The 14,824-nt window shown below is 39.5% G+C and overlaps 1 protein-coding gene across 1 annotated transcript in view; it reads left to right on the top strand.

Annotated features, from left to right (window-relative positions):
- The first annotated feature begins 3,085 nt into the window (after positions 1-3,085).
- The window catches only part of poc1a (POC1 centriolar protein A), a 61,576-nt gene continuing 49,837 nt past the window's right edge, over positions 3,086-14,824 (top strand). Inside the window, exons 1-7 of the mRNA XM_031568474.2 lie at positions 3,086-3,193; positions 3,567-3,651; positions 3,749-3,920; positions 4,848-5,027; positions 8,811-8,918; positions 9,017-9,132; positions 14,610-14,743. Of these exons, the coding sequence (XP_031424334.1) occupies positions 3,182-3,193; positions 3,567-3,651; positions 3,749-3,920; positions 4,848-5,027; positions 8,811-8,918; positions 9,017-9,132; positions 14,610-14,743 (807 nt within the window). The 5' untranslated portion in view covers positions 3,086-3,181. The remainder of the gene's footprint in view (positions 3,194-3,566; positions 3,652-3,748; positions 3,921-4,847; positions 5,028-8,810; positions 8,919-9,016; positions 9,133-14,609; positions 14,744-14,824) is intronic.

Raw genomic sequence — 14,824 nt, 5'->3', positions numbered from 1 at the left:
GAAATGCAAAAGTTAAGAAAGGAAGAAGAAAAGAAAGAAGAGTGGAAGAAGGAAATAAGAGTGGAAGAAGGAAGAAAAGGAAAGAAGAGTGAAGAAAGGAAAGAAGAGTGGAAGAAGGAAAGAAGAAAGGAAAGAAGAGTGGAAGAAGGAAAGAAGAGTTGAAGAAGGAAAGAAGAAAATAAAAAAGAAGAGTGGCTCTGGATAAAGAGAGAGTGAAGAGGGAAAATATTGAAAGAAGGAGAGAAAAATGGAGTGAAGCAGAGAGATGGAGTGTGAGAGAAAGTAGACTGAGAGAGATAAAGAGAAAGATGGAGAGAAAAAAAAGTAGAGTATGGAAGGTGTCTGTTAATATTCCTAGTTATACAGTTGAATGGAGAGGGACAGAGAGAAGAGGAGCCTTGGTGCAGGTGTCAGTTAAGCACAGGTGCAAGCCAGTTTAATGACCCTATTATGATGTCGAAATGGCCCAATGTAAGTCAATGGGAAAATTTGTTTTCGTTTTTCTTTAATATCTTAAAAAGTATAAAGTTCAGAAAAATGAAAAATACATAGCATAAGTGTCGTACCTACATACGCGACACAGTTTGAACGAAATTTCTACGTTAAGCGGTTCGAGCTGAATTAATCGCTGAAGTTGGTAAGAAAGAAGAAGAAGAAGAAGAAGAAGAAGAAGTATAAGAAGCCTAGGAATAACAATACAGGGCATTTCATGCACTGTAATAAACAATAGCATTTAACTGTCATTTGTGTTGGACTCTGGCAACGGTGAAGCAACCTCTATTTACACTAACCTACTGTGCAAAAGTCTAGGCCACCATTAGCTTTGTTGTTTTCACAAGGTTGAAGTGACAATCCATAATTATTTCTCAGTGTCAGGAAATATGTACACAGTATTAAAAAAACACAACATTTTCAGAACAAAATAAGTAAGTAACAAAAGTACGTTTTTAGGCATGCCCTCCCTTTGTACATCTTGAACTCTTTTGGAAAGACTGTCTTGAAGTTTTCTTTAGTCATTTTCTGGTATATTATACCAGGCTTCCCTCTGCACTTCCCAGAGTTCTTCTTTAGACTTAGGCTGTCTTTTCTTTCTTTCTCTGTATAGGTGATATTCAGGCCTGGACTCTGTGGAGGCCAGTCCATGACTGTCCGTGTTTTATCTGTCAGCTGTTTTTTTCTCCAAATATGATTTGACTGCATTAGCAGTGTGCTTTGGATCATTTTCATGCTGAATTACAATAATACGCTTTCCAGAAGGAATGGCATGTTGAATTAAAACCTGTCTCTACTTTTCAGCATTCATGATTCCATCAATTCGGGCGATATCCCCAACCCCATTGGCAGAAAGGCAGCCCCAAACCTTGACAGACCCTCCACCATGTTTCACCGAAGGCTGCAAGCAATCATTTTTACACCTCTCTCCAACTCTTCTTCTCACATATTGTCGACGATTGGACCCGAAAATTTCAGACTTGGACTCATCACTTCATAACACCCCCCTCCATTGATCTTCTCTCCAATCCTTGTGAGCTTTTTCATAGCTCAGCCTTTTCACCCTGTTTCCCCTTCCAAAAAAGAGGTTTCTTGGCTGCTACCCTAGCGCAAAGGCCAATCAGACTGTAGAAGGATCAACCTGCCATCCAGATGAAGCTGCCAGATGCTGAGCGAGGTCCTTGCTGAACTTCTTAAAGAAGAAACTCTGAGAAATGTCTCATTACATTTTTCTTGGCCTTCCACTCTTTTTTTTGTCCTTGACCTCTTTCTTTATAACAGCTTGAAGACCACACCTTGAGTATCAAGTTTGTTTGCTGATTTCCCTTTGAGAGTGGCCTTGCTGATTCAAAGTTATGATTTTATGTCTATGAAACTTTGTAATCTTTGGGCATTTTGAATGGGGTGATGTGATTGAAACTTGGTCTTATATATTATTAGCAAACTCCAAAATGAGTATACAAGAGGTGTATGTAATACTCAACACAAGGATTAAGACATAACTTGGAATCATACAATCAATTCATTTTAGGTTCAATTAGGTTCACTTGAATATTAGTGCAGTGAATCTAAATCTCATCTGTCAAGAGAATGTAAGACAGTTTGCTGTATTCTAATAAAGAGACTGAGAAATAAACAGCAAATAAGCATCAATATAATAGAGGAAAATCACAGCGTTAGAGGGAGATAAAGTTTTCATATCAACTGATAAAGATGATCTGTAGCCTATTTCTTATTGGATTATTGGTTAAAGCACAGTGTTTATCTGATATTATTATCACACTGATATCTATGGATAAAATGCAAAAGATGTCTGATAACACAAATTCTCAAAGTGTAAATGTGAGAGTTAAGTGTGAATTCTCCTACGTTTATGTAACTTCAATCTCGGAGGTGTAACAGAATAACATTACTCAGATCCACAATGTGTTAAAACTAGTTCCTTTTTTTTAAAATACAATTATATTGTATAATTGATTTGAATATCAATTTATTCAAGCAACTGAATTGAAGGAAACAGCCTGTTAGCAAATGTATTTATCCAATGCTAACTTCCTGGCACACAGTGTGTACAGGGCTACATGTGGATAGTCTTTTTGCTTAGGAATGTTCCTAACTGAAGTATTCTAAAGTACTCAAATGCAGGACAAACAAAATGCACTGTGACAAAACTAGGTAAAAACTAATTTAAAAGCTACGTCTGCTTTAAGAGAATGGTGTCGGTTCCGGGCGCCAGATGGGGCGCGTAAACTCAAAATAGGAACTCGGACTGTTTTGTTGATACCGCTTCCTCTTGGTTACAGCACATAGCATGCCATCTTGCATGACGTTCCAGGCAGATAATGATTAATCTGTAGTCGCGTTTCAAAACAGAAGAAATATTTGGATTTCTGACAGAGGTTGTGAAGAAGCACTGAGATATAATTAAAGCGAATATATTATTATGCAAAACGTTACTGTAAATCTGTTGAGATTTGGCAAGTAACGTATCTAGTGCTATTACTAACTTAGCGGGGTATCTAGCTACGTTAGCTCACTAGACAGCTAGGCTAAGTTTCAGTAACGAACACCCAACAACAGTTAACATGGTGGTTCTGTAGTCGACGTGTGGGGCAACGTCTTGGTAGCTAAATTGTCACGGACTTCGGCGTTTCTCTGTAAAATCTCTGTTCAGTAATCACCGCGAGTGATGTCTGCAATGGTAAGTTGGCTAAAGTGACTAACAGTTACAGGCAGTTAGGGTGCTATCCTAGCAGCTAAGTTATCATTCATCGTTGATACCTGACAATAACGTTACATTGTGAAATGGACAACTAACGAACATGTCCATTTCACATCATATACCTTTAGCTACGAATGTCACAGAAAGTAAGTGAGGCAATATAACGCTGCTTGTCTTTGCATTCAGAGTGTGATTGCTGAAGTCAGCAAGCATATTCGATAATATGTTATACTGCAAAACATTTGCTAGCAACTTATCTACGGACAGTAGCTAACTTTATCCTACTTATCCAAGTTGAAGTCGTTAACTTGTTATATGTCATTAAATGCCACACATTTGGTGTTCATTTCAGGATGACCCATCACTAGAGAGGCACTTCAAAGGCCACCGAGATACAGTTACATCCGTTGATTTCAACTGCAACATGAAACAAATAGGTAACGTTATCGTTCATTATTGAACTCCCCAATGTCAGAAAACACCGGCAAAAGTTGACTTGTACTAAATAACAGTATGGTTTAATATTCATTTTAGCCACAGGGTCCGTGGATTCATGTTTGATGATCTGGAATTTGAAGCCTCAGATGAGAGCGTACAGATTCGTTGGTCACAAAGACGCAGTCCTCTCCGTACAGTTTTCACCCTCAGGACACCTGGTGGCCTCTGCATCCAGGGACAAGACCGTCCGTCTCTGGGTACCCAGTGTGTGAGTTATCTTTCTTTAGTCTTTATGTACGCAGACAAATCACTGACTGTTTTCTATTAACGTCGATGGGATGAATTCAATGGAACAACTATTGGTTTAAGACAAATTTCCCTATAAGATTATTTAATCTATTGATGTAATTTCAAACTTTTCACCCAAGGCAGTCAATACAACTTAATAAGACAAATGTGTCACCTTCTCTGACTCCTGAGCAGTTCTGAGATGAAAACAAAACGAAAAAGGGTAGGATGTGGACAAATGCACTTTTTGAAACTATGTTGCTTTTACACTGTCATTCGTTTAGTAGACAATGTTGAATTAGAATTCATGCAAAGTATTTTCAATAATGAATACATTTAACTGACTTAATAAAACAAAGGTCTGAAAACATTTTAAACAAATTAAAACAATTTTCAAAATTCCAACACTAAATGATTGCAATATTTGTAAACCCCTTGCAGCATAGAGCTTTGTAAATGGTGGAAACATTACAGGTGAAGATAATTCAAAAAGGCACTCTCTTCTTATAGCATGTGAATGTGCCCTTTAGAAAAAAACATTCTTTATAGTTGCTCTTATGAAATGAAAAGTTAATTCAACTTATTTTTAATCACTGATATTCAAATTTCATAAGCAAACAAAGAGTAGGTAATGCAATGCAAAGTGAACTTGGTGATAGAATTATCGGTTGCTGAAATTCATCCCAGACACAGTCATAGTGTTATTCATTCTGAACAGCGTCTCTGTCTTGTGTATGTACTCACAGACTTTGATACAATTTGATACAATGTTCTCCTCAAGATAAAAATAAACATGTAGGTACATTTTGTATGTTGCACTTTTAATAGCTTGAATAGCTATGTTTTTTTTAACATAAAATGCAATATTTTCATCACTGTTCCTTTAATGGTACTTTCTTCCTTTCAGGAAAGGAGAGTCAACTGTATTCCGAGCACATACCGGCACCGTCCGCAGTGTCAGCTTCTCCAACGATGGTCAGTCCCTCGTCACTGCTTCTGATGACAAGACCGTCAAAGTCTGGGCTGTCCACCGGCAGAAGTTCCTCTTCTCCCTCACCCAGCACATAAACTGGGTGCGCTGCGCAAAGTATGTTGCCATTTTAATCTCTGTTTATCATTCAACGAAGAGCTGTTTTAGTGAGTGTAGGTAATGAGGCAGGCCAAAGACTGTGGCCTTGTCACAAGATCTGTGTGATTATATTCTGGAACTTGACACATTTTGATGGAAATATGTACATATTTAAATGCTACATTTAAACATTAGCTATCGTTGATGTTAGATGTTAGATCTTTTTACATTTAAAGGTAGCCAAAGTGTAGGGCTGGGTTCTATATGAAAGTATCAATGTATTCAATGCTCTTTTATTCACAAGGCACTTCTGGTCAGCGTAGATTGTTTTATGTAGTTCCCGAAACAGTATAGACGATAATAGTATGGGTTGGAGGCTGGACCACCACATTGGCCTTCAACTAAGAGTGAGCCCTCCTCATCTGAGATCAGATCTATTGTTGCAATCTTCCATAGGGAAGTCTCTTTGTCTGTAGAACACCAGCTCTGGCCTTATGCAACTGCAAAACACAGGGAAAAGAGACATTTTATGTATTTAGTGGTTTAAGAATTACTGGGGAAATCTCATACGTCTTTGATATCCTTTTGCATTTAGGATTTAAAATAATTTTAAAAAGTTGTCTGCATTACTAATTGCAACATATACAAAAAAAGTGTAAATTGAACAAATGAATGGTTACGTTTGGTTACGTTTGTGACATTAGACCTATTCCACAACAAGGGTAGGCCTAATTATTATCTAATTTTGTAACTTAATTACGAAAGCCATGCACACCCTGCTCAATAGATGCTGCTGTTACAGCCTGGTTTTGTTGGGATTGTACGCCCACACTGGGGAGAAGAAAAGAAGATTAGTTTAAAGTTCATGTAGATTTAGAAATCCAGTTCATGTTATGAAACAATTATGAGGATATGCCTTCAGAACACGTTAGCCTAGCATACCTTGGCAGTGGATCATATCTGTTTGTGTTGCTGCATATTAGTCTTCACAAGGCTTCCTGTAAAAAGTAGGCTACAGTTAGTACGAGGGTTCAATCCAAGCACTTTAAGGCAAAGAGCAGATAAAGTAGGCTGCAGTTAGAACGAGGGTTCAATCCAAGCACTTTAAGGCAAAGAGCAGATGAAGAAATGCGAACACTAAAAACAGCTGGTTGCAGAAATAAAGCTACCACAATGGAGTTCTTTTCTGCCAGTTTAATCGTCTTTGGAGCAGACACCTCTTGCACCTCTTTCAGGTCTCTCTTGTCCGATTCTATCCCGTCCGTTGCCATAGTATGCTGTTCTTTTATCTTCTTTAAAAACGCACTCCACTCCACATTCGAAAACTCCAGCGTTCTTTTGTGAGCCATCATCAGATAAGCTGATTTTATCAGCAGGTTATGATTGAGGCCTACAAGTTCATTTGAGATCCTTCTACTGCATATCAGTACCCTCCCTCCCACCCCAATGCAAATGTTGTGCTGCTGTTGCACATAATGGTATGCTATTGGTTACTTTGACACTACCCTCGCTTTGAAAATGGGGATGTGCCTTTGTACTACCTACTGGGGAGACACAAGTTGACTCGTGATGTGATGACCGTTTTCACCTTATTTTAGAAGGCTATATGTTTTTGCATGTTCCGTTCGAAAAGTCCATCTTTGTAGGACAGTGCAATGAAAAAGGTCTATTATACATTAGCCACACTATTAGCTATAGCCTATAAGGCTAGGTCTATATGCTATTGTACAATTGTGCTTTTTGGGTATTTTGTGGGTAGTTCTCAATTACAAAGATGGGAAGGTTCTGAAAAACCTGACCTGTGTAGCAACAGTAACCAGGGGGGGCTGGACTAAGGGTGAATTGAGTCTGCGTCTTTGATGCACATTGGTTGATGCACTGTAGAAAGGAATACACGTAGATCATCCTCTACCTGCAGCCTTGACTGGTACTTGCTTTTGGAGGGGAGACTCAGTCTCCACAGACGGCCAAAAGTGTGCCAATGACACTTAACTCATCTTTTGGTTCAAGTTCATATTAGAGTTCAGCTCGACCAGGGCCTCTTCCTCATGCATGGTCTGTCCATCACAGGGTGTCACAGGGAGTCACAGGGAGAATGGAGTTCACACCCACTGACTTGCCATGGTCTCCTCTCCAAAAAAACTCACATAACCCATTCAAACGTGTACTCTGTTGTGCAGAGTCCAGTTGCAGCCTTGCCTTCCCCACAACATCTTCCAAGGTTGGGACCATTTCCACCAAGTCCAGTTCAACAAAAGCGCAACTTTTTCCTGAATCCAGAAACTTGGTCATGTGCCAGGAGGACATGGCACTCTTTGCTGCTGAGCTTCCCCTAAAGCTGCACAGTGTAGCTACTTTTACGCCACTGTTGAAACCCCCCCAAATGGACAGTGTGCACGTGTATTTGTTGACAGGCTATGCAACTGGCAAAGACAACGGCAGAAGCCAAAGAAGCATGTAGACTGTTAAGGTAATGTAATATCACAAGATTTTAGACAAATATGACTCGCCATAGTTTTGCTGAAATCCTGCACATGTTTTCAGCCCTTATACATTTTTGTGTTGTATGTGTAATCTAATACAAAGTTTGTTGGCGTCATGTTTAATATACATTGGACAGTGTCATTTATTACAAGCTAGCTGAGTTAGGTTTTCAAGGTGGCACACTTCCAAGGCTTATTGGCGTGAGACTGACAAAGCCTGATCAAACTTTTTGACGTGAGATTCATTTATTTGGATGCGAGCCTGAGACAGGAATGAGGTTCGATGACTTTGGGCATCTGGAAAAACTACAAATCATCAAGTTATTACTGACCAGTCCAACAGAAAGAAGGCCAGCTCAACATCTGACTTCTGAGCCGTGGCATCCTTTTGTAACTTTGAGCTCTCACCAACGAGTAGAAGTGAGTGAAAGAGCCTGGAGAGGAGAGGGCTCTCATGAATACCACCCAGCGCCTGTGCCTTCACATCAGATGCTATGTCTGAGATGCAATGCTGGATGGTATTGTCAGACATTGGGATCACATTTAGCTTGGTAGCAGAAGCTTCTCTCGTCATTACCGAACACATGTCTTTAGCAGCAGTGAGGAGTAACGCTTTTCCAGTGCTGTGGGGTTTACCTGCCTTAGGTGTGCGTAACACCACACGGTATGATGCTTCGGTTGCCTGGGTATTTACAGTGCTAAATCTCTAAAAGTCTGTGACCGCAATTCCTTTAGCTTCCCGTTACCCAAAAACACATGTGGCTTGGTCTCAATATGAGTTTACATGATCTCACAGTGTCATTAGCTAGCACCTCTTTGCAGATGGAGTATCATAAGGACCATTCCATGAAAATCCAAACTTTATGTAATCATGTTCATACCTAGGGTCCTCCGTTTTCTGCTTGCCCCAGACTCTGTCTCCTCTGTCACTGTTTGTACTTAAATCGATCCATGTTGCCCTATGCATAGCAGAAGTTGGCTAACCAGATATTTACAGTTCTTTTTTTCTGTTTCATTTTTTCCTCACACTACACCTCACCTAAAGGGCTGTTCTTACATTTCAGAAGAACTTTTGGCCCTTATCACAAAACTATGTAGTGAATAGCCTAGGTGGGTAATGAGAAGGACTGGTGCGTTTATCTGCCCTTAACATGGCCAGAGCCCATCACAATGAACTGCCCTTAACATGGCCAGAGCCCCTCACAATGAACTGCCCTTAACATGGCCAGAGCCCATCATAATGAACTGACCTCAAGAAATGGTAAAACCCTGCGTAATGTGCCTTTACCTTAAGAACATATGCCATCTTATTTTTCAGGTTTTCACCAGATGGACGATTAATTGTATCAGCCAGTGATGATAAAACTATAAAGATATGGGACAAAAACAGTCGTGAATGCATACATTCCTTTTATGAACATGGAGGGTAAGTCTTTTAGGATTTTGTCCTGGAACTTTAATGACCCCAATGTGTTGATTCCAATGAGTCAAAATCAATTTCTGTTGATTTCCATTTATTTCTAGTATGGTGAACTTCGCTGACTTTCACCCAAGTGGGACCTGCATTGCAGCAGCAAGCAATGACAACACAGTGAAAGTGTGGGACATTCGCACCAATAAACTTCTTCAGCACTATCAAGGTAAGGGATTGCGAAGCTTATTTTCCTGGTTTTGAGCTTGTCACTTGTCAATTTAATTAATATGTTGCTCCAAGTGCTTGTAATAAGCACATTTATGTTTCATCATTTAGCAGATGGTTTTTTTGCGAAAATAACTATGGAACTGCAGTTCTGGCAGTGTAAAAATGTTACACACTAGTAGTTGTTTTGATTAAAGCAACACTATGTAACAATTTTATGTTAAAATAACAGCATCAAAATCATTTTGGTGGTACAGTGTAATATGGAGAATGGCGTCTGCCACAGCACGCCTGGTACGACCGGAATGTAACTTTGGTGGACAGGGCATGACACTTCTCGCGAGACTAATGCTTTATGGCACCACCTCACACAACTACAAGTAGACCCTTCTGTTGGCTATAAGAAGAAGCTAGCGCAGTATTCTCTGTATACTGTATTTTACTGATTGGCGAGAGCTAATAAAGACAAAAGGATGCAAGTCAAATGCCGAGCTGGCCTTCTTTCTTTTGGACTAGTCAGTAATAACTTATTAGCTGTCTTGATATGTTGTGTGTTGTGCTTGATTAATGTTTGGCTGTATTAGGAAAGTTGTCGACTTGCTAGCTTGTAATAAATTACACTGTCCAATTTATGTTATGCTCAAAATGTGCCTTTATCAAGTCGCCAACAACATTTGATTAGATTACACATACTCCACATTCAAACGTTTGGAAAACAATGTATATAGGCTGAAAATTTGAGCAGTATGTCAGCAAAACAAAAAATTGTCATTCTTTTTTTAAAAATGTTTTTGGGTGTGTCCGATGTCACAATAAATACAACTAAAATCATAGATTTTGTAAATATATTTGTGTAAAATCTTGTAATATTACTCTACCTTATCAGTCAACATGCTTCTATGGCTTATGGCATGTCTTTGCCGGTTCCATATCCTTCAATTTGTCAACAAGTACACGTGTACCATTCTCCATTAGGAGGTCTCAAAGCGGAATTTGTATTTACGACAGTGGTGAACGACACTATGCAACTACGCGAAACTCAGTAGTGAAAAATACCAATTCTTGCATAATGGGGTTTTAAGCAGTGGCCCATGAATTCGATTTTTGATGTGAAAGAGATGTTCTACTTCCAGACCAACAGATGGTGCAGTTTAAACTGTGTGAAACCCCTGTAGTCGTATCTATTTTAGAGAACGTATCCCCAAGTTGTCACCCTGCGACTGATGACGTGACTTAGACGATCTATTTAGTTTGTTCGTATGGGATTTTGCATCCATAGGAAGAGAACTGGGTTGAACTGAAAGAGCAGTGGTGTTTGGCCCATTTCAGAGCAAGTGAGGACACTTCAAAAGCTATAAATGGATTACAGATAAGTGGTATGAAATTCAATAATTTGGGCTCCTTCTTGGAAGTCTTCGAAGTCTCCGCCATGGGAAGTCTCAGCCATAACATACGAAGCCCTAAACGGCTTAGCTCCAAATTGCCTCAAGGAATTTGTTGTCCCCTACTGCCCACCAAGACCACTTCGTTCCCAGAGTGCAGGTCTCCTTGTAATTCCAAGAATATCCAAAAGGAGGCAGAGCCTTCTACCATCAGGCCTATGGAATAATCTTCCTGCTCCTCTCCGAGAAGCAGACACCCTTTCCATCCAAATCGAGACTAATGGCATTCCTCTTTAGTGCATCCCATAGTCATGAATAATTCATCAAAAACCCATCACCTGTCGCAACATTCTTCATGCTTGTTAGCCATGTTGTTGTGTTTAGCAGGAGTGGGCTACAGACTGCATATGTACCGTGAAGGACAGGTTACAAAGCCATTCCTAAGGCCCAGGGACTCTGGAACCATACATACAATTATTACGTAACTGAAGAAGAAAAAAAAAAAACTAAACGATGACAATGTATGACAAAATGAAGGTTTTTGAGTGACCTAGTCAAAGTCCTGACTTGAATCCGATTGAGATGCTGTGGCATGACCTTAAACGGGCAGTTCATGCTCCAACTCTCCAGTGTAGCTGAATTAAAACAATTCTGCAAGTGGCCGAAATTTTCCCACAGCGATGTTGGCAGATAACGCAAACATTTGGTTGCAGTTGTTACCGCCATTTAATGATCATTTTAAAGCCGCATTTTGTGTACTCAATTGTCTTATATCACGATGAGTTTGATGATCTGAAACATCTAAATGTGACAAATAAGCTAAAATTGAAGAAATATGGAAGGGGTAAATACTTTTTCACAGCACTGTACCGTTTCTTCTTTTTATTCCTCCTTAATCCTTTCAAGTCTGCCCTCGTTTTGCTCTATTCTACCACAGTACCACATAAATGTTTCTGGCCCAAGTGCTTGGTATCATTTTATTCAACAGAACCTCTTAACTTCAAGTATACATTTCAAGATGCTACATAGATTTGCCAAACCCAAAACCACCCAAATAATAGAACATGCATCTGAAAAACAATTACTAAAGGATTAGTTCTCAAATACAGCGAACAAACAGTTTTCATATTATCTAGTCATTCTTTTATATGCATACCAATCTTCAATGACCATAAAAACCTGTGCAGATCGTCAGACCAAGCCTTACAAAAGTTATGAGATGGATTTTTGATTCTCAAAATTGTTGGCAAAGCCACCCAACCGGAGGAGTTGCTATATCTCAGCCAATATTTGATCTATATCTCAGCCAATATTTGGTCTATATCTCGATCACCTGTCCTGTGTTCCCTCACTTCCTCCAGCACTCTCTCATCAGCTGCTCCCACATTCTCATGTGAAAGCTAGCGAGCTACAGTACATTTTGCTATGGCTGAATATTCTGGTAATAACAAATTTGATTAAAGAGCAGACAAATTGGCTATAATGCGCCATGGAGGTATATATTCATGGTGGTATTTCAATTTAATTCCAGATCGCACCTCCCAGCAAAAAATCAAAAAAGCCAGATAATTTGTTCAGTGTAACGTCGACTTACTGATTAGAGCTGTTCCCTTGTAAAGCAGGGTAGGTTTGTAACTAGCTAAAGAAAAATATTACACTTCATGCGTTTTTTTTTACATTTCCATAGAAGTCATGAGAATGTTGAGGACAGATTTCTTTTAGGACTGATCCTTTATTGATTTGCATTCTTAATCGCTTTGTCTTTATGTTTCATTTGGATGTTTTCATTTATGTACCGGTAGGCCTTAAGCTCATTGAATGTGTATGAAATGTGCTGTGTAAGTAAACTTGCCTTGCCTTGATAACAAAACAAGACACGACTGTTCAGAATAACTCACCATAGGTTACCACTATTATGATTTACCTGACTAATGTAATGTTTTATAATCCAGATAGGCAGTTTACGGTTCTGATCAAATTGGCCAGATGTTCTGCATGGACTTTTTGTGACATTTTGTGACTTTTTAGTTGACAAGTCACCAGTCTGTCACAATAGTGGGCCAAACCAAGGACATGGAAATGTGGAGCACACTTGACCAGTTCCAAATATCATAGCGTAGCTATGTCAGTTATCGGACAGTGTCAAACATCGGCCATTCTGTTAAACAATCAAAATGCTAAGTTTAATAATGGATTAACAATCGATATGCTCAGTTTAATAAGTTGCTGAACTTATCAACGGGGTTAACATGACAACGCGAACGTTTGCCGATAACACACGCCGTCCGATAATTAACACTGTTACGATAGGTGCCCAAGCCAAAACCAATAGGAGATCTGTGTGTCATAGACCCATGGACAAGTAGTGCGTGTCTTATGAGTTGTAAAAAAAATGTATCTTTCTGAAGAAGATTTTGGCTGACCAGTTAGACATTTAATCTAATCTTAGATGTACAGTGTTGTTTACATCATATCACTGTTCTGACTATTTTTATGGAGTTGTCGGAGAAAGCAGTGGTGAGTGATGTTGCTAAGCGTGGGATTGGTGGAGGGCCCTGTCAATCATTGTTTCGGTGATGGGTGAATTGTCATGAAACTTGTGAGTGCTTAAAAGCCATGCACTTGACATGATGATATCAAGTTGTTGCCATGGTGACAACGCATCATTGGAAAGGAGGAAGTCCGTGTGCACATCCCAGGTGCAGAACAGGGCATGCTTGCAGCTATAATAGTTTATTATATTTCTCTCCCAATGCATAGAAATTGCAAGTTTAGACTGGTTTGAGTTTATATGCTAAGTTATGAATACGTAACTTGTTGTGGTCATGGAATTTTTCTGTTCAGCAACTGTCAAACTAAATGTAGGCTGGCTTCTGATAAATGCTTGGCATTTGAAGTGCTCAATAAAGCAAGGACTGATATGATGTTGAACTGAAAATGTGTTTGTCGTGGTATAAAATCAGTGAAGAGGTAGGGTTCATCAGATATGAATTCACTTTAGTCCCTTATGGTGAGTTGCTTTTCTGGTTGTAGTAGCAGGTTCTGTCCTCAAGGGGGCTGTCTCATTCTTCTCATATCATATTTGCTTGTGAATCTTGGCAGGCATGGTGAGGATTTGGGGAAATGATATAAGAATGGTTGCCCTAGTTGAGTGTGAGAAATCTTGTTAGCTTGCTGGAATTTGTTTTTTTTAAGGAGATTTTTCAGGGTCTTTTCACTGACCACATAGAACTCCATTCCAACTCAGGTTGGAGAGAGTGTTTGAGTTGAGCTTCAAGCTGCACTAATCCACCACACCATCAGATTAGATTCCAGAGGTGACCCCGGGTCAGCAAAGAGCACAAAAGAGTACTGTTAAAAAGTGTAGCGTGTGTAAATAAAATCACTCTGACGCACTTGTTGATGTCTTTCATTGTTGGTACTTATTTTTGCTAAGATTTAGTTACATTATGGTTACATTACAAAAGGGTTCAAAACAGTTACAAATGTCAGCTTCAGTAAGGAGATTTGGTCAAAAAGTAATGAGCTAGCTACTTTGAAGGCAAGCAAAAACCCTGCAATAACCACCAACAGCCCAATTGGCACTATAAAGGCATAAAAGCTTTCTAACATACTAACTGGTATATTTTAGCGATAGCTGGCAATGTCGCGCTGTGAAAACTTTTTGTGCATTTTCGCAGGGTGTTCTAGCCCGGAACGGAACACAAAACACATATGCATCACATATGCACCACAGTGCATATCCTGACTGGGTAGTAGGAACAACATATGCGTTTGTCTGTCCTTCACTTACCATCAATCATACCATCAAAATTAATTTGAAGATAATGGCAAAACCTTTGCCTATAAAAACATAACCCAAAAAGTTGCAAATTGCAGTGTGTTTCTTTTAAGATATAAGGTCAAACGAATACATCGGAATCTCAATTACTACTAATGTGCTTTAACAGAACCTAAAAGTCGTACTAATTTGGCCTTCTTTCTGAAACGTTGTGTATAGCTTTTGGTACACAAGCTCATATTCAGTTTTCCTAGTCAGTGAAATTTGTGATTGTTTTGGTGGTCTGAGAGTTCACAATATGCTTGACCTCCACAGTGCACAGTGCAGCAGTGAACGGTTTGTCCTTTCACCCTAATGGGAACTTCCTCATCACCGCCTCCAACGATTCTACCCTGAAGATCCTGGACCTGGTGGAGGGGAGGCTTCTGTACACGCTGCATGGCCATCAGGTAGCGTTGTCTAAGCCCTAATGACCTACTAAACATGTTACACACTACTTTACACGCTGCATAGCCATCAGGTTGTGTTGT

Source organism: Clupea harengus, chromosome 5, assembly GCF_900700415.2.
Source record: "Clupea harengus chromosome 5, Ch_v2.0.2, whole genome shotgun sequence".
NCBI classification, from domain to species: Eukaryota; Metazoa; Chordata; class Actinopteri; order Clupeiformes; family Clupeidae; genus Clupea; species Clupea harengus.
The sequence above is the reverse complement of the archived record's forward strand: the minus strand, read 5'-3'. Positions and strand labels throughout refer to the sequence as shown.